The sequence below is a fragment of the Loxodonta africana genome, chromosome 9 (genome assembly GCF_030014295.1).
Source record: "Loxodonta africana isolate mLoxAfr1 chromosome 9, mLoxAfr1.hap2, whole genome shotgun sequence".
NCBI classification, from domain to species: Eukaryota; Metazoa; Chordata; class Mammalia; order Proboscidea; family Elephantidae; genus Loxodonta; species Loxodonta africana.
The window spans coordinates 31,874,656-31,893,699 of NC_087350.1; the positions used below are offsets into that span (position 1 = coordinate 31,874,656).

A 19,044-nucleotide genomic window follows, 5' to 3' on the forward strand; every position below is an offset into this window, starting at 1 on the left:
ATGGTGCAAATGGTTAAATACTCAGCTACTAACCAAAAGGTTGGCTGTTCAAATCCACCCAAAGCCACCTTAGAACAAAGGCCTGGCAATCTGCTTCCGAAAGATCAACCAAATGAAAACTCAGTGAGTCAGCGTGAGTCAGAATCAACTTGATGGCACCTGGTTTGGTTCAGAGTTCTGATGGGATAAAAGGGTCACCCTCGTGAGAACAGAGATTCCAATGGGGGAGATAAAAACAAGGTTAGGATGTCGGCAGGAGTCTTGAAGACAGGTTGGCTTTGCTGAGCAGAAATAGGAACTTTGATTTAAGAATACTATTTTTTCCATTTGTTTTTACGTTATAATGTGGGCAATATGTACCACATTCAAAGAACCATAACAGAAGGAAGAGAGAAGTGGTAAGAGATGCTGTAAAACTGTGCCAGGTTAAGAAGTCTGGCTTTTGTACACATCAATGAAAAGCAGGAGAATAATGTCCTCCCGGCATGAGGAGGGGACTGTGGCATGAGGAGGGGACTGCAGAGATGAGGCTGCTGACAAGCAGACCAGTCGGGAGGCTCCTGAAATAATCCACTGAGGGCTGACACAGCAGAATGGGTGGTAAATACATGAGTGGATGTAAGTAGACACTCAAGAAACACAGGTCAAAGGACAGGGACTTGTAACCATCACATGAAGCATGGGGAAGGAGAGTTGCTATTAAATATCTTAACGCTTAAGTTGGACTCCACGGACTGGCGGACTTTTGCTACTTACATTGTGGTTATCGTTCTCATTCAGCACTGAACCCTGACCTTGTTTTAAACTCTTAAACATCCCTGACTTAAGTCGGGATGTTATTTCAAGCTTCATTTTACAGACGAAAGAACCAACACTGGGAGGCTGTGGCCTGACCGGGGCAACCCACCTAGTTGGTGCACAGCTAGGACGAGAAATCCATGCAGTCCCATTACACAATCAAACGGAACATGAAGACAGCTCAGAACCATCACAGTGGCATGTTTCTGCTATACGTGGGACATAACTTTATACCACGAGCTGCGCTGGCAGGTGTTTTGCTGATAACGTTCACTCCAAAAGCAAGTGGAGAGCCACCACACTGTTAAGTCATTTTAAAAAAATGCATGCACAGGATTTAGGTTTTACACTTTTCATTGAACTAAACTACCACTCTCAGGTACTATTTTCAAACTCAAGTTCTTTTGGTTTTTTTTTTTCTTTCCATCATAAAGTTAAAATAAGAACCATTTGTCTAAAAAGCAGGTAGAGAAACCCAATGACAAAAGTTTAGATGGTTTAGTGTCTTTAATGTTCTTCACACGGTCAACATAAGATACTGACAATGTATACACAAGAGGGGAAAAGGCTCTTGAGCAAAGATTCTTCTGGAACTCACAGTATCACTCTGGTCAGACACAATGAAGAAAACAATCAAGTGAACAAGGGACAAGGGAGTTTAACAGAGATTTTTAGTTTGAAGGCATTACTAAAAAACCAACAGCAAACCAACCGAACAAACCTCTCTTCTAGCTACTAAATAGACAGCAAGAGTGAAGCACATAACTTCGAAATCTCATTTCTCTGAAGCAGCTTGTAGAAGGGTCACAACCGTTGCTAACGTAATGCACTACGTCAAGGATTCGAACAAACTCTAAACGTTTCTACACGTCACTGAGAACTGTGTGACTACAAATGAATAAAGGTATAAACTCTACGTCATTAAAAACAGGCCTTGCTATATAAAATACAGTATGCCACGTTTATCTCTTTATAAAAGTAACAGTATAAAGAAAGACCTACAGTTTGCCCTTGGCCTAGAAGTCCCAGATGCTCACCAAATGGCCAATCTTAATGACCTCTGAACCCAGGAGACCCCATTCGTGTCATTTTGGAAAAGTTCTAGACTCAGCACCCAGTGGGTCCCACCCACCTTCCATACTGTGAATCTGTGTGTCTCCAGAAATGATTAACTGTCATTTGCATAATTCAGTCCACCGGCAAGTTTGAATACTGAGATCTAGCTAGAAAAAGCAGCAGCAAAGACAAAATAAGCTTGAGTTAGTTAGAAAAGCAACAGTAAGATTTAAAACAATGCTTCAAGTCAGAGTTAGAGTCGCCGTCAAGTCCCACCAGCTCTGCAGAGCTCTTGATGTTTTGCTGCTGTGTTCTGAGAAAAGAAGAATCTAAATTAAGCGTGTTCATTCGAGAAAAATACTGTGTTAAGTTTTGGTAGCCATTCCCTTGTCATTTTAAATTTCATCCATCATTCAACGACAGAGTATACATTGGTCAGGATGTGTTCAAAGCTGATGCATCTCCAAAAAATTTTTCATGAAGGCTGCCAGCTTCTGAACATCTTCAATGGTGACGGCGTTATACAGAGAGGCACGGATGCCTCCCACGGACCTGGAACAACCAAAGAACCAGCCATTAGGACAAAAGCATCAAACTTAGCATCAAGACAATTCTCTTTTCAGCCACCTACTCCTGAGAGTCCCAGCACCTGACACCATCTTGTCCAACCTCCCACTTGAAAGCCCCGACAGGTGCCCGGGACCTTCGGACATTCTCAGTCATTGGAAAACTCCCCCGTATGCACCGAACATTCACTACGCTCACACTTAACTTAGAGTAATGCCACTCTTCACTCTTGGCAAAGAAAAAACAAAATTGGGAAGACTTTTAAGTTAAATAAGGTGAGTGATTCTGCTCACCACACCACTGAACGATCCCTGCCACACAGCACGGACAAGATGGGAACAGGGAGCCCAGGACTTCCTGAAGCAACGGCCTCTCACTGCTGCCTGGGTGCTATTCTTGAGGGTGAGGACGTCTGTTTTTCATAAAATATGCGAGATTAACTACTTTCTCTGATGTTCAGATGGAGCACACAGTGATCCACTATTAGATGGAAGAGACTCAAGAAACACAGGAGGCATCAGTGAAGAAACTTTACTCGTAGAACAAGTGAGACAATTTCTTTTTATCGGTATTAAAAGAGAATTTTAAGGCTGTAATGCTAGTTCTTTATTCCTCAAAGGGAAGTAGTTATTGTAATGATGTACTCTGAACCACACAGCTAGTTAGCACCTTCCCTCTTCACTGGAGAACCATGAAATCTATTATGCTCCCTTAGGAGGGTAGTTTTCAATGAGAAATTGCCACATTTATGAAGAACTTATTGACTATGATGGAATAATTTTATCCACACCGACACAGTGACGACAAAATTGGACATGACTGAAAGGTTTGGGCAGCCCAACTCCTAGCAGCAAAACCTAGAGACAAATGTCTTGGTGCCCATAAAAATGCTCTGGGGTGTTACAGGGCACTGATCTAAGCCTTCAGTTCACATCCCAGTGTGGGTGGCCTCGCAGGTGTTTCAGATCAGTGGTTTCCACATGTTTTTAGCAGAACACCTCTTTACTCAAACAAACTCTTACATGGAACCCAGATATGTAAATAAAAATAAAGCTGAACCTGGTTGGAAAATATGAAAATGGCACCCATGGAAGATGTGCCCCCACTCTACTCTCAGCCAGGAAGTCATGCAAAGGGTATATAAACAACAGGCAGAACTACCTCCGTGACAACTGGCTCTTCCCAACTAGGTTACATAACTGCCCCTCCACGCTGGGCAGGCTCCTGGATACACTTCAGTCTGCATGTGAAACAGTAACCCAATTCCCTGCCAAGCTTCTAGACCGGGTGTGCACTCACCTGTGCCCTTTCAAGGACAGCATGTTGAGTTCAAGAGCTTTATCAACAAATCTCTTTTCTAGAGCGTCGTCTCCTTTGGCATTGCCAATGCGGAATGGAATATTCATCTTGCTTCTATTCTGGGGCTCCACTGGACATCTAAAAAACAGGTTATTGTCCCATTTATTTGTGTGGACTGTCATTAGCAAGTCAACAGACTTTTTTCTTCTTTAAAATTTTGTAGGGACAAGCAGGAGATTGTTGTTATTGGGTGCCGCCAAGTCAATTCCAACTCATAGCGACCCCAGGTGACAGAGTAGAACTGCACCACAGAATTTTCCAGGCCGTAATCTTTACAGAAGCAGATTGCCAGGTCTTTCTCCCGCAGAGCTGCTGAGTGGGTTTGAACCATCAACCTTTCAGATAGCAGCTGAGCACTTACCCATCGCACCACCAGGGGTCCTCAGCTGGAGATTAAAAAATAAAAAAGGAGGACCTGCCCCCAGCACATTTATCATTTACCTGTGGAGACCATACACTTGCATATGGAACACTGAGTCAGCAGTCTCTTGTACGACTTAATTTCTATGAACCTCAGTTTCCCCATCTGAAAACAAGGACTAATAACCTCCATTTCAGACTCGTTGTGATGATTCAAGGTCCCTGGGTGGTGAAACAGTTTGCACCCAACGACTAACCTAATGGTTGGCGGTTCAAACCCACCCAGTAGCACTGCACAAGAAAGACCTGGAGATCGCCTTCCATAAAGATTACAGCCAAGGAAACCCTATGGAACAGTTCTACTCTGTAACACATTGGGTCACCATGAGTCAGAATCAACTTGACAGCAACAGGTTTGGTTTGGTGAAAATTCAGTAGTACAACATATATGAAATTTCTAACACATGGCAGCCTGTCTCTAAAGGATGCAGAGAAGTAAATAAGGCGGTACTAATAGTGACTGTAGGAAACCCTGGTGGTGTAGTGGCTAAGAGCTACATCTACGAACCAAAAGGTTGGCAGTTCAAATCCACCATGTGCTCCTTGAAAACCCTAAGGTGTGGTTCTACTCTGTCCTTTAGGGTCGCTATGAGTCAGAATCAACTCAATAGCAATGGGTTTTTTTTTTAATCCTGACTTTAAGACTTAAAAATTTTAAGTAGCAACTTTAAAGTACTATCATACTATATAAGCTGTGTGATTATTCTAAATTACCTAATCTCTGTGCCCCATTTTCTTCATCTTAGTGGGAACAGAAATAGAACATACCTCACTGGGTTGCTGTGAGCATTAAATGAGCCAATATTTACAGAGAATGTTTGTGCTACATTTAAAAATGACCATAAATTCTCTGCTCTCCCTTCCAAAAAGAATTGAGATCTTATTCTCCACCTTTTGAATCTGGGCTGAATTTGTGACTTGCTTTGACCAAGACAATGCAACAGCAGTGATGCTGTGCAATTTCTAAGCCTAGGCCTCAAGGGGCCTTGCAGCTTCTCTTCTTGCCCTCTTAAAAACGTTGCTGCCATGGAAGCAAGCCCCAGCTAGCCTGCTGGAGGTAAGTGGCCCAGCCAACAGCTAGCATCAACTGCCAGACATGTGAATGAGGCCATTTTAGACCATCCAGCTCCAGATGAGTCACCAGATGACTTCAGTTGAACGAGGGACCTCAGGTGAGACCAGCAGAAGAACCGCCCAGCTAAGCTCAGCCCAAACTGCTGACCCGAAGAATCATGAGCAAACAAAACGGTTGTTAATCACTAGGTTTTGGGGTGTTTTTCATGTAGAAGCAAGTAACTCATACAATTTAGAATAGTGTCTGGAACATACTAAATGCTATGGGGCAGTTCTACTCTGTCCTATAGGGTGTCTATGAGTCAGAATCGACTTGAAGGCAATGAGTTTATATAAGTATCTGTGAAATACAATAAATGTCTTTTTTATTTCCAGTATCTTACACAGGGTCTAATATGTATAGCACTCAAAAATGGATGATGAATGAATTTTTATCTAGGAAAGGTTAATATCTGACTTTAGTTTTAAATTTAGAAAATAAGCAGCCAAAATTACTTTTCCACTGACAACCAAAGGAGACAAAAGGAAAAAGAACTGATGTGTTATCCTGGAATAAAAATAAAGCACAATATGTAATAACCCTCTCTCCTCCCTTTCTCCAGCATATTCTGTTTTATTCTCGTACTTCCGCAGGGTAGGATTCATTAAAATTAAACAGCAAATAAAAGCAGAATGAGAAAGCCCCCATTAAAAGCCCCCTGAGGGCACATACATAATTCCTGTTCTCATAGGAGTCAAGTGTACACCTTCAGGCAGAAGAGACGCTGCAGGGAGGAGCCATATGTCTGGTATTAGACATGGAGCTTAAAATCCTAGACCCCCTTTTGTACAAGGCAGTAGATTTCATGGCTGACATCTAAAATTAAAAATTCAATGGCTTCCTCTTTTGATAGTCTGCTGCCTAAGGCACCCACTGTGAGGGCTCCTATTATGGGGTAGAGCAACATAAAACACAACTAACTTAACAAAGGAGTCCCTGGATGGTGTAAATGGTAACACGCTGGGACGTGGTGTCCACCCAGAGGAACCTCGAAAGGAAGACCTGGTGATCTAATTCTGGAAAATCAGCCATTGAAAATCCTGGGGGTGGGGTCTTAAACGCTAGCAAGCAGCCATCTAAGCTGCATCAGTTGGTCTCAACCCACCTGGAGCAAAGGAGAATGACGTACGCCAAGGACACAGGTAATTATGAGCCCAAGAGACAGAAAGGGCCACATAAGCCAGAGCCTACATCAGCCTGAGACCAGAAGAGCTAGATGGTACCTGGCTACAACTGATGACTGCCCTGACAGGGAACACAACAGGGAACCCCTGAGGGAGTAGGAGAGCAGTGGGATAAGAGTTAAATAAATAAAAATTATTATACAGACCCCAAATTCTCATAAAAAGACCAGACTTAATGGTCTGACTGAGACTAGAAGGACCCTGGTGGTCATGGACCCTAGGCCTTCTGTTAGCCCAACAGGAACCATTTCCGAAGCCAACTCTTCAGACAAGGATTGGACTGGACTATGGGACAGAAAATGATACTGGTGAAGAGTGAACATCTTGGATCAAGTAGACACATGAGACTATGTTGGCATCTCCTATCTGGAGGGAGGTGAGATGGCAGAGGGGGTCAGAAGCTGACGGAATGGACACGAAAAGAGAGTGGAGGGAAGAAGTGTGCTGTCTCATTAGAGGGAGGGCAACTAGGAGTATATAGCTAGGTGTATATAAATTTTTGTATGAGAGACTGACTTGATTTGTAAACTTTCACTTAAAGCACATTAAACAAAAAAACCCTGTAGGGCACGTTCAACTCCGACACACATGGGGTCTCCATGAGTCGGAGTCGACTTGATGGCAACTGGCTTTTTTCTTTAAGAAAAAAATAAAAAGGAAGAATTAAGAAACTGTATTTACAGTTCACCCTCCCCCTAAATTTACCCATCCTATTTTTTTTTTATCTTGAAAGCAGGAAACCCTGGTGGCGTAGTGGTTAAGAGCTGGGGCTGCTAACCTAAAGACTGGCAGTTCAAATACACCAGGTGCTACTTAGAAACCTTATGGGTCAGTTCTACTCTGTCCTATAGGGTCGCCGTGAGTTGGAATCGAATCGACGGCACTGGGTTTTTTGTTTTTTTTTTGGTTTTATCATGAAAGCAGAAGCTATCATACAGAAATAACATCATAAAAACTAGAAATTGAAGGTGAAATCTCCATACAACAGGTATTTACATAGTGCCCACGGCACTGTGTCTCTGGGAAGGAGCTGGGGAAGAAAAAGGATTAAGGGGAATGAACGGATCGCAGTCTCAGAAGGTGGTTATATAAAAAAATTACATAATTATAACCACAAATAGTAATATTAAGAGAGAACACTTAAGGATTGCTTCCTGTGAGCTAAACACTGTTTCCAGTGTTTTATACAAATTAACTGACAGGACAGCCCATGCTCTTAGCCCCTATACTATAAACTCCTCATTCACATACGTTTTCATTTAATCCCCATGACTATCATAAGAAATATGTACTATTACTACATCCATTTTATAGATATGAAAACTAAGGCTTGAAGTAGTTATTTGCCCAAGGTCACGCGTCAGTAAGTGACAAAACTAGGCTTCCAATCCCAAATGTCGCCATACCATCCTCATGGGCACAGCTCAGGGTCAGCTAGCACATGTAGGTGATAAAGCTATGGAACTAACCCACCGACTTCAGCAGTTGTCCCATCTAGGCTTAGAGTTCTCCTCCAGGGTCACTAGGAAGCCTCTAACATTGAGGGGGCTGGTGCAACCCAGAACTGTGCTCAAAAAAGGGGATGCCCCATGAGTTGGTGGGGGGGATACTGAAGAGGAAAGGGGCTCATCTTCTCAGAGACAAAAACATGGCGCACAGGGTGATAAACTGCAAATTCTAGGTGACACAGTACTGCTCGTTAGAGCTGCCCACCTTCCCTTTGGAGGCCATTTTGCTGAGCTTCCTCTACTTGAAGGAAAACTGAAGAAATTTCCTAAAGTGAGAATTTCCAAATGAGCACAGGAACAGCTGGTGAGTCTCCCCTGTTAACACCGAAGAGCAGCAGGGCTAAACCGCAAAGCTGACTTTGGTAACAAGGCCCCACAGGAACATCCTGGGCCCCAGGTGACGTTTTTCTGGCAGGCAGCTGAGGGGGTGGATGGAAACAAAAAGTTCCCAGGAGGAGGTTTACTCTAAAGAGGAGGTAGTTCCGGATCAGGCTGTTCATAGGCTGTGTGGAGTTCTGGGTAGCAGGGGTGAAGGGGAAGGGTATCAGACCCCTAGGACAGACCTACCCCATTGGCCTAACAGGCTGCCTTTTTAGGGAAATGCCCAGACTTGGAGCTCTGAGGAAAAGGAACCTCAGGGAAGAGAATTCTGGGGCTTCCTAGAGCTGCTTCTACACGTTTTGCTTCTAGTTCTCTAGAATTTTCAGGGGTGGTATCATTCTTCCTGTCCTTGGGTTTTCTGCCTACACCTCTCCTGAGAAATACATGGAGCCAAAAGCTCAGAGAAAGACTGGTCTCCCCTCCACAGCAGTCTGCAAGTGCTTTCACTCAGGCAGGTTCTGAGCACTGCGGGAGCCAAGGAAGGTGACTTCTTCATCTGTGTATCCTTAGAGCCTAGGACAAGGCTAGCCCAGAGTGAGTGCTCGGGAACTGTGTGCTGGATGGATGGATGAGTGGATGAATGAATGAACAAAAAGGTGGTCCTTAGACCTGCCACACTTTCCTTCTAATCCCAGCATAAGCCATCCTCTCCAGGCAGCCCACTCACTCTGTTCCTCATTGTGCCTTTGTGAGATCCGTTCTCTGCCTTCCAAGAAGTTCCTGAAAGTACTTCTGCTCTCTTCTCTAACTTCACTCATACCCAAGGCTTGGCTCATCCAGCCTTATCCTCCAACCAGAACAGTTATCTCCCTGTTCCAAGCTCACACTGTTATTCCTTAGGCCTTGGCTATGAACGACTTGGACAGTCTGCTGTTAATCCCGCATGTTAAAATGGCTCCAGTAAGCATGGCAGGGTCCTTTGGCTTCCCCACCCACACACCAGGACCAAGCACTTGGCCTGCCCTGACAGTGATGTGGGTGTGCACCCCTCCCCCTAGATGGCACAGCGCTCTCTGATGCTGCATTTGAGAGAACCCCAAGGCAGCCAGCCAAGCCGGACTCTCCCAGGGCTTGTGGCCAGGGGAAACTGCGTGCCAAGAAGTCACAGGAGCAGTCACGAGGCATTGTAAGGACAGAGGTGACAGCAGCAGGCCACTTAAAGTCCCAAAAGCATACCCCCCTGCACACATGGGTGGTTTTGGTGAAGTGTTAGGAAGTCTTGATCAAAACACACGGTTCTATGTTAGGATTGCGGAATCATTTTTTCTGTCCCCCATGTGGCCCACTGAATTCTCAAAGACAGTATAAATCCCTATGCAAGTGTCAGTCAGGTATTTTTTCATTACAACAAAACTGAATCCCAAAGTCATGACTGCTAAGAAGGGGGTCTTGGCTTTCATAAGAGAGTTTAAGTGTCTATGAATGTGTGTGAGAAGTGTGTAAAAATGTGCACATATTCACACACATACACATACATGCATGCACGCATGCACACACATAATATAAAGTTTGGTCCTTGCACACCTGTGCCCACCTGAGGGAGAGGGAAAAGCAAATAAAGATATCATTGTAAGCTTCTCTGTGTGCCAGGCCCGGCGCTCGGCTGCTTCACATCTAGCATTTTGGTGACAGGCCAATAGTGAGTTGAATGGTGCCCCCCAAAATATGTGTCCAAGTCCTAACCTCTGGAACCTCTGACTGTAAATTGCTTTGGAAGAAGGATCTTTGGAGCTGCAATTAAGGATCTCAAAACGAGATCATCCAGGATTATCAGGGTGGGCCCCAAGCCCAAGGGGAAGCATCCTTCTAACAGACAGAAGGGGAGAAGACGCACAGAGAGAGGAGAAGCCCACGTGAAGAAGAGGCAGACACTGGCATAAGGCAGCCACAAGCCAAGGAACACCTAGAACCACTAAAAGCTGAAAGAGGCCAGGAAGGTTCTGCCCTAAAGCCTCTGGAGGAAGCACAGCCCTGCAAACACCTTGATTTTGGACTTCGGGCCTCCAGAACTGTGAGACTAAATATCTGTTGTTTTAAGCCATTAAATTAGTGATCATTTGCTACTGCAGCCCTGAGAAACTAATATAATGCCCATGACCCCATGCTCAATACACATTCACTAGTCATTTGGTCACAGAAATATTTAACTAGGGATTACCTATCCCATAGCCAGCTCCATTCACAGATGGCAGGCCTGGGACGGGAGCCTCTGGGCTGCATTAAGGGAAGCAGTGAACTTTCCTAACCCAGGAGGAGACCAGGAGTGGGTGTTTACACCAAGAGTTGGCAGTGGGAGCAAGACGACAGCTTCCAGCAAGGAGGCATGTTTTTTTCCCAGCTGACATACAGAGAGAGTGGGAGAAGGGTTTGCCCAGGGCTGAAGTGAGGTTCTTCCCAAGGGCAATGTCTGATGTGAGAGACGTCACCACCCCGGGACGTAGCCTAGGGATATGGGGATGTGGATACAGGGAAGGACATACCCCTCATGCTCATGGGGCCACCCAAGCTCACCAGCAATGTCTCAGAGAGAGGTGAATGTGTCCTTTTTTCAAAAGTCCACAGTATATACATGTTTCAAAATTCACAAGAAGTAAGTTGTGAGGTAAAATCCATCGACTTACACATAGAATCCTTGAGAGTTATCAATGATATCATAAATCATTTCAGATTTGATGGAGCTAAGCTTCTCCATGGCTGCCGCACCACCGTTGTTCTTAATCCACTCCAGGACCAGGCCCATGACATAGATGCTACAATAAAGGTAAAAAAAACAAAAATTTAATTCAGCATTGGAAATGAGGAAAGACATCTGAGGGGGAAAAAAAAATTTTAAGAAACAGACTTACAGACTTCATGAGAAACAGACCCCAGAAAAGCAGGCCAGGTTTCCTGGGACTGGAGGAAGAAGGAAATGGGGAGTGACTGCTAAGTAGTGTAGGGTATCCTTTCCAGGTAGTGAAAATGTCCTGGAACTACGAAGACGTGATGGCTGCACAACAGTGCAAATGTACTAAACGCCACTGAATATACACTTTAAAATGGCTAAAACATAAAAGCGGGTGCTATTTTCTGCAAAGGGTGATGGGAAAATATGAAAATGGACAGTAATGGTGTTCACACAATACGATGAACATAATTAATGTCACTGCATCACACGTGAAAAATGTCAAAATGACAACTGTTTTGTTACACGTGTTTTTAATCCCAAAAAAGTTTTTTTGTGGTTAAAATGCTAAGGTTTGTGTTATGTGTATTTTACCACCAAAAAAAAGGGGCGGGGGGGCCTCTCCACAGCCTCAGTATCTGGTTCCGTGACTCTACTTAATACCAGGGCCTCCTGGCTTCCAACTCATTACTAACCCACCTTTCTATCCCCCTGAAATTCAAACTCTTGAAAATACAGAGGCCCTAATGCTTATGTGGAAACCCTGGTGGCATAGTGGTTAAGTGCTATAGCTGCTAACCAAAAGGTCAGCAGTTGGAATGCACCAGATGCTCCTTGGAAACTCTACAGGGCAGTTCTACTCTGTCCTACAGGGTCACTGTGAGTCGGAATTCACTCGACAGCAATGGGTTTTCATTTTTTTTTTAATGCTCACACGGAGCCCTGGTGGCAAAGCGGTTAAGAGCTTGGCTGCTAATCAAACCTGGCAGTTCGAATCCACCAGGCACTCCTTGGAAGCCCCACGGGGCAGTTCTAGTCTGTCCTATAGGCTCCTATGAGTCGGAATCGACTCGACAGCAACATGTAATGCTTATGTATTGGCAGCCCATGCACCTCATGCAGAGCCACCACCCGTGTGTCAGCAGAAGCTCGCGTGCTGCTATGATGCCGGACAAGTGTCACTGGGGCCTCCAGACTAAGACCAGGAAGCCCTGGTGACCTACCTTTGAAAATCATCCAATGAAAACCCCATGGATCACAATGGTCCAATCTGCAACCGATCATGGGGATGGCACGTGACTGGGCAGCATTTCATCCTGTTGTGCTTGGGGTTGTCACGAGCTGGAGGCCGGCTTGATGCCAGCTAACAACAAAATGCTTACACAGCTTTGTGACCTGGTCTCAATTCTCCCCACTACCACTCTTGTTGTTAGGTGCCGTCAAGTCAGTTCCAACTCATAGCCACCCTATGCACAACAGAACGAAACACTGCCCGGCCCTGCGACATCCTCACAATCATTGTTATGCTTGAGCTCATTGTTGCAGCCACTGTGTCAATCCACCTTGTTGAGGGTCTTCCTCTTTTCCGCTGACCCTGTACTCTGCCAAGCATGATGTCCTTCTCCAGGGACTGATCCCTCCCGACAACATGTCCAAAGTATGCAAGACACAGTCTCGCCATCCTTGCCTCTAAGGAGTAGTCAGGCCGCACTTCTTCCAAGACAGATTTGTTTGTTCTTTTGGCAGTCCGTGGTATTATTCAATATTCTTCGCCAACACCACAATTCAAAGGCATCAACTCTTCTTCGGTCTTCCTTATTCATTGTCCAGCTTTCACATGCATATGATGTAATTGAAAATACCATGGCTTGGGTCAGGCACACCTTAGTCTTCAGGGTGACTTCTTTGCTCTTCACCACTTTGAAGAGATCCTTTGCAGCAGATTTGCCCAATGCAATCCATCTTTTGATTTCTTGACTGCTGTTTCCATGGCTGTTGATTGTGGATCCAAGTAAAATGAAATCCTTCACAACTTCAATCTTTTCTCCATTTATCATGACATTGCTCATTGGTCCAGTTGTGAGGATTTTTATTTTCTTTTTGTTGAGGTGTAATCCATACTGAAGGCTGTGGTCTTTGATCTTCCTTAGTAAGTGCTTCAAGTCCTCTTCACTTTCACCAAGCAAGGTTGTGTCATCTGCATAACGCAGGTTGTTAACGAGTCTTCCTCCAATCCTGATGCCCCGTTCTTCTTCATATAGTCCAGTTTCTCGGATTATTTGTTCAGCATACAGATTAAATAGGTACGGTGAAAGAATACAACCCTGATGCACACCTTTCCTGACTTTAAACCAATCAGTATCCCCTTGTTCTGTCTGAACAACTGCCTCTTGATCTATGTAAAGGTTCCTCATGAGCACAATTAAGTGTTCTGGAATTCCCATTCTTCGCAGTGCTATCCATAGCTTGTTATGATCCACACAGTCGAACGCCTTTGCATAATCAATAAAACACAGGTAAACGTCCTTCTGGTATTCTCTGCTTTCAACCAGGATCCATCTGACATCAGCAATGATATCCCTGGTTCCACGTCCTCTTCTGAAACTGGCCTGAATTTCTGGCAGTTCCCTGTCAATATACTGCTGCAGCCGTTTTTGAAGGATCTTCAGCAAAATTTTGCTTGCATGTGATGTTAGTGATATTGTTCTATAATTTCCACATCCAGTTGGATCACCTTTCTTGGGAACAGGCATAAATATGGATCTCTTCCAGTCAGTTGGTCAGGAAGCTGTCTTCCATATTTCTTGGCATAGATGGGTGAGCACCTCCGGCGCTGCATCTGTTTGTTGAAAAACCTCAACTGATATTCCATCAATTCCTGGAGCCTTGTTTTTCGCCAACATCTTCAGAGCAGCTTGGACTTCTTCCTTCAGTACCATTGGTTCCTGATCATATGCCACCTCTTGAAATGGCTGAATATCAACTAACTCTTTTTGGCATAATGACTGTGTATTCCTTCCATCTTCTTTTGATGCTTCCTACATCATTTAATATTTTCCCCATGGAATCCTTCACTATTGCAACTCGAGGCTTGAATTTTTTCTTCAGTTCTTTCAAGTTGAGAAACACCAAGCGTGTTCTTCCCTTTTGGTTTTCCATCTCCAGCTCTCTGCACATGTCATTACAATACTTTGTCTTCTTGAGAGGCCTTTTGAAATCTTCTGTTCAGTTCTTTTACTTCATCAAGTCTTCCTTTTGCTTTAGCTGCTCGATGCTCAAGAGCAAGCTTCAGAGTCTCCTCTGACATCCATCTTGGTCTTTTCTTTCTTTCCTGTCTTTTCAGTGACCTTTTGCTTTCTTCATGGATGATGTCATTCCACAACTCGTCTGGTCTGTGGTCACTAGTGTTCAATGCGTCAAATCTATTCTTGAGATGGTCTCTAAATTCAGGTGGGATATATTCAAGGTCATATTTTGGCTCTCGTGGACTTGCTCTGATTTTCTTCAGTTTTAGCTTGAACTTGCATATGAGCAATTGATGGTCTGTTCCACAGTCGGCCCCAGCCTTGTTCTGACTGATGATATTGAGCTTTTCCATCATCTCTTTACACAGATGCAGTCAATTTGATTTCTGTGTGTTCCATCCGGCCAGGTGCATGTGTACAGTCGCCGTTTATGTTGGTGAAAGAAGGTATCTGCAATGAAGAAGTCATTGGTCTTGCAAAATTCTATCATTCGATCTCCAGCATTGTTTCTATCACCAAGGCCAGATTTTCCAACTACTGATCCTTCTTTGTTTCCAACTTTTGCATTCCAATTGCCAGTAATTATCAACGCATCTTGATGGCATGTTCGATCAATTTCAGACTACAGCAGCTGATAAAAATCTTCTATTTCTTCATCTTTGGCCCTAGTGGTTGGTGCATAAATTTGAGTAATAGTCATATTAACTGGTCTTCCTTATAGGTGTATGGATATTATCCTATCACTGACAGCGTTGTACTTCAGGATAGATCTTGAAATGTTCTTTTTGACGATGAATGCAACACCAGTCCTCTTCGAGTTGTCATTCCCAGCATAGTAGACTATATGATTGTCTGATTCAAAATGGCCAATACCAGTCCATTTCAGCTCACTAACGCCTAGGATATCGATGTTTATGTGTTCCGTTTCATTTTTGACGATTTCCAATTTTCCTAGATTCATACTTCATACATTCCAGGTTCCAATTATTAATGGATGTTTGCAGCTATTTCTTCTCATTTGGAGTCGTGTCTGTCAATCTGTTGGACTGTGGGGCTTGCGTGTTGCTGTGATGCTGGAAGCTATGCCACCGGTATTCAGATGCCAGCAGGGTCACCCATGGAGGACAGGTTTCAGCTGAGCTTCCAGACTAAGACAGACTAGGAAGAAGGACCCGGCAGTCTACTTCAGAGAAGCATTAGCCAGTGGAAACCTCATGAATAGCAGCGGGACATTGTCTGATATAGTGCTGGAAGATGCGACCCCCAGGTTAGAAGGCACTCAAAAGATGACTGGGGAAGAGCCGTCTCCTCAAAGTAGAGCCGGCCATGATGACGTGGATGGAGTAAAGCTTTCGGGACCTTCATCTGCTGATGTGGCACGACTCAAAATAAGAAAGCACTACCACCGCAATGCTTAGAACCTATTTGCCTTCACTACTAAAATGTCACACGCAAACACACAGCTTAAGTTTACCTTCTAAGCCTTCCTGTTAAATGAGTAAGTAAATCATGGTACATCTATTCTATGCAATACCATGTTGTTGTCAGGACCCATGTGACAGAGTAGAATTGCCCCCATAGGGTTTTCTAGGCTGTAATCTTTACAGGAAGAGATCGCCAGGTCTTTTCTTCTCTGGAGCCACTCAGGGGTTCGAACTGACAACCTTTCGATTAGAAGCCTACCACTTAACCATTGTGCCACCAGCGTTCCTAGGAATACCAGAAAACTATTAAAAAAAAAAAAAAGATAGGCTGACATAGGAAAGTGTCCATGGTATATGGTTCGATAGAAAAAAGGAAGTTAGAGAACAGTATGTATAAAAAAAAGTTCAATTTGCATAATTAAATATATGGCTCTGGGTGGGGAGTCCCTGGGTGGTGCAAATTATTAATGCACTTGCTAACCAAAAGGTTGGTGGTCAAGTCCACCCACAGGTGTCTCAGAAGAAAGGCCTCGTGCTCTACTTCCAAAAAATCGGGCACTGAAAACCCCATGGAGCAGTTCTACTGTAACACGCACATGAGGTCACCATGAATCAGAAATCAATGGCAACAGGTTACAGGTTAATATTTGCACAGGCCCAGTTAAGCGTCTGTTGGAATACACAGCAAGCAATTATCAGTGGCTACCTCGACAACTCTACACACTTCACAAATCTTTGCTATGACCATGTGTTACCTTTATAATTTTTTTTAAAACAATACTAAACATTCCCTGCTCAGTAGGGCTTAGAAAAGCATACCAGAAAGTCTCCAGGAAAACTCTCCCTGGCTGTTCTGGAGATGAACTTCTGGAGTTTTCCCAGAAGTCGGCAGGCTGGGTGAAGTGCTGAGCACAGGGCCCGGCATACAGCAGGTGGGCCACATAAATGGTAGACACTAGTACTGGAGCCCTGGTGGCGTAGTGGTTAAGAGCTCGGCTGCTAACCAAAAGGTGGGCAGTTCGAATCCACCAGCTGCTGCTTGGAAACCCTACGGGGCAGTTTTACTCTGTCCTATGGACTCACTTATGAGTCGGAATTGACTTCACAGGAACAGGTTTTAACACGTTGAATATTAGGTGCCACAGACCAAACCAAAATCACGTAATACTCAAGTGCAGCAAATGGTATTGCCCGGGCACAGTTTTCTAGGGATCAGTCAAAGTTAGTAACCATGTGGAGCACTTTTCCAAGAGGAAAGCCTCCAAAGCTGGTCCCACTACCCACAGCCTAGCAGCCCCCAGGCTAATCTCTCCCAGGGACAGAGGCTAAACTCTCAGGGCAGGTCCCATGCTTCATTTGCACAAGCTCCCATTGTGGTAAGAAAGGTGGCCCAAGTTCAAGGTTTGTTGGTTTTATATGTTTTTATTAGTTACTTTACCTCACACTGCAGCTATAACAAATTTACACTTGTGGGTTCAGTCAGTCACAGCAGGTAAATAATGTTTTGAGGAGAGAGAAGGAAAAGTTTAGGCATCCTCCGCCCTCCAAGCCACTAACTGGGCTTAGTTTGTTCTCCTGACGGGTTAAACAGAATGAATGACACTGTGGGCCTTTATTTCACCTAATTCAGTGCTCAGGCCTACAAAGCAACTATGTGAAGGCTGTTTACCCACCACAGTTAAAACAAACTTTCCAGGCCCTACCATCCTTCAGAAAAAAATAAAACTACGTCTCTTCAAAGGCGGGATGTCTTCTATGTGACACAAAGTTCTGAAGTGTGCTGGGAGGCTGATCAGCCTTACAGTCAATGATTGAGAAGGGTATTTCCACAAATCTTTACATCTCCATTTGGAGGCTGTTCTCACTAAATGAGCTACAATTTTCTAATCCTGAATGTTTAAACACTGCAAATGAACTCCAAGCATCTCACGGCAGCCCCATGCACAAAGAAACTCTGCCCCGTCCTGCCCCACCATCCCCATGAGCAGTTTTGAATCAGGCCTTTGTGATCCATAGCGTCTTCATTGGCTGATTTTCAGAAGTAAATTTCTTCCTAGTCCTTAGTCTGGAAGCTCTGCTGAAACCTGTTCAGCATCACATCAACATACGAGCCTCCACTGACAGACGAGTGGAACCAAACCCAGGTCTCTCACATGGAAGGCAAGAATTCTACCACTGAACCACCAAAACAAACAAACCAACCTAACCCGTTGCCATCAAGTCGATCGCTACTCATAGCAACCCTACAGGACAGAGTAGAACTGCCCCACAGAGTTTCCAAGGAGCGCCTGGTGGATTCAAACTGCCAACCTTTTGGTTAGCAGCCACAGAACTTAACCACTATGCCACCAGTTTCCACCGAACCACTGACGGCCTCATAACGTACGTATGATAATTCCTCAATCATACAGAACTTTTTTCCTTTTCTTTTCTGGTCCCGACTCAACACCAGAGCTTGTGTTTAAAAAAAAAAGACAAAACAAGTGAAAGCTTGGGATGGGGTGGTGGTGAGTGGTCCAAGGGTCAGAATACTTTTAATCCAGTGTCTTCACCTTCTATATTTAGTTTCTAATCAAATATTAACAATCCTGACATCCCTGACATGGTCTCAATCATCAGTATTCCAGCTGGTTTGGAAAGGAAACTTGGCCCCTTCTTTGCCCATATTTCTGGCTCAGCCCTCTCCTCAGGCAGGAATGCTCTGGGGAGGGGACTCCTACCCCACGGCCTCACCCTCAGTGGAGCAGCTGACCGACTGGTCAAGGCCGGGCCAAAGCCTGCACAGGGGCTGGAGGGGAATGACCCCATGAAAAATTTACTCCTTTGAAGACTCCAAACATTTTTTTCTCACAGTAGACAGACTAACTTGTTTTCACACTACTTCCACTAATGACTTTTCACCCTGATATTAACAGAGCATGCTAAAGTATGGGTGACATTTTTTATTAAAATTAGCTTAAAAGTAACTCTTGGAGAAGGTGCCCAAAGGAGTAACTGTCCCTCCTTCCTCCCAGGCTGTGCTCTGATCAGAACTTGCTGACTCTCACGCCACACTTCACAGTGCTCTCTGCCTCCTCCCCCTTCTCACTTCCCAAGTCAGTGGTGACCTTTTTGCCTCACCTGACTGGGTGGCAGACCTGAACCCACCTGCTTACAGGTAGGTATGGCCACCTCCTGCCACCTACTACCATGCAGCCTCATACCTAAGCCCCCTTTCCCTTCTTGCCCCTGGCACTTGAAGGTCACAAATGTGCCTTCACAGCCTATCACAACTAGTGCTTGTTTTCAGGTGGCCAGCACAGTGGTTAAGCTTTCGGTGGCTA

At 44.5% G+C, this 19,044-nt stretch overlaps 1 protein-coding gene across 1 annotated transcript in view; it reads right to left on the reverse strand.

The window, feature by feature from the left end:
* Positions 1-1,286: 1,286 nt before the first annotated feature.
* Positions 1,287-19,044, reverse strand: part of PSAT1 (phosphoserine aminotransferase 1) — a 40,737-nt gene continuing 22,979 nt past the window's right edge. The window contains exons 7-9 of the mRNA XM_003407293.4: positions 11,009-11,137; positions 3,721-3,858; positions 1,287-2,406 (exon numbers count right to left, since the gene is read on the reverse strand). Coding sequence (XP_003407341.2) covers positions 2,301-2,406; positions 3,721-3,858; positions 11,009-11,137 — 373 coding nt within the window. The 3' untranslated portion in view covers positions 1,287-2,300. The remainder of the gene's footprint in view (positions 2,407-3,720; positions 3,859-11,008; positions 11,138-19,044) is intronic.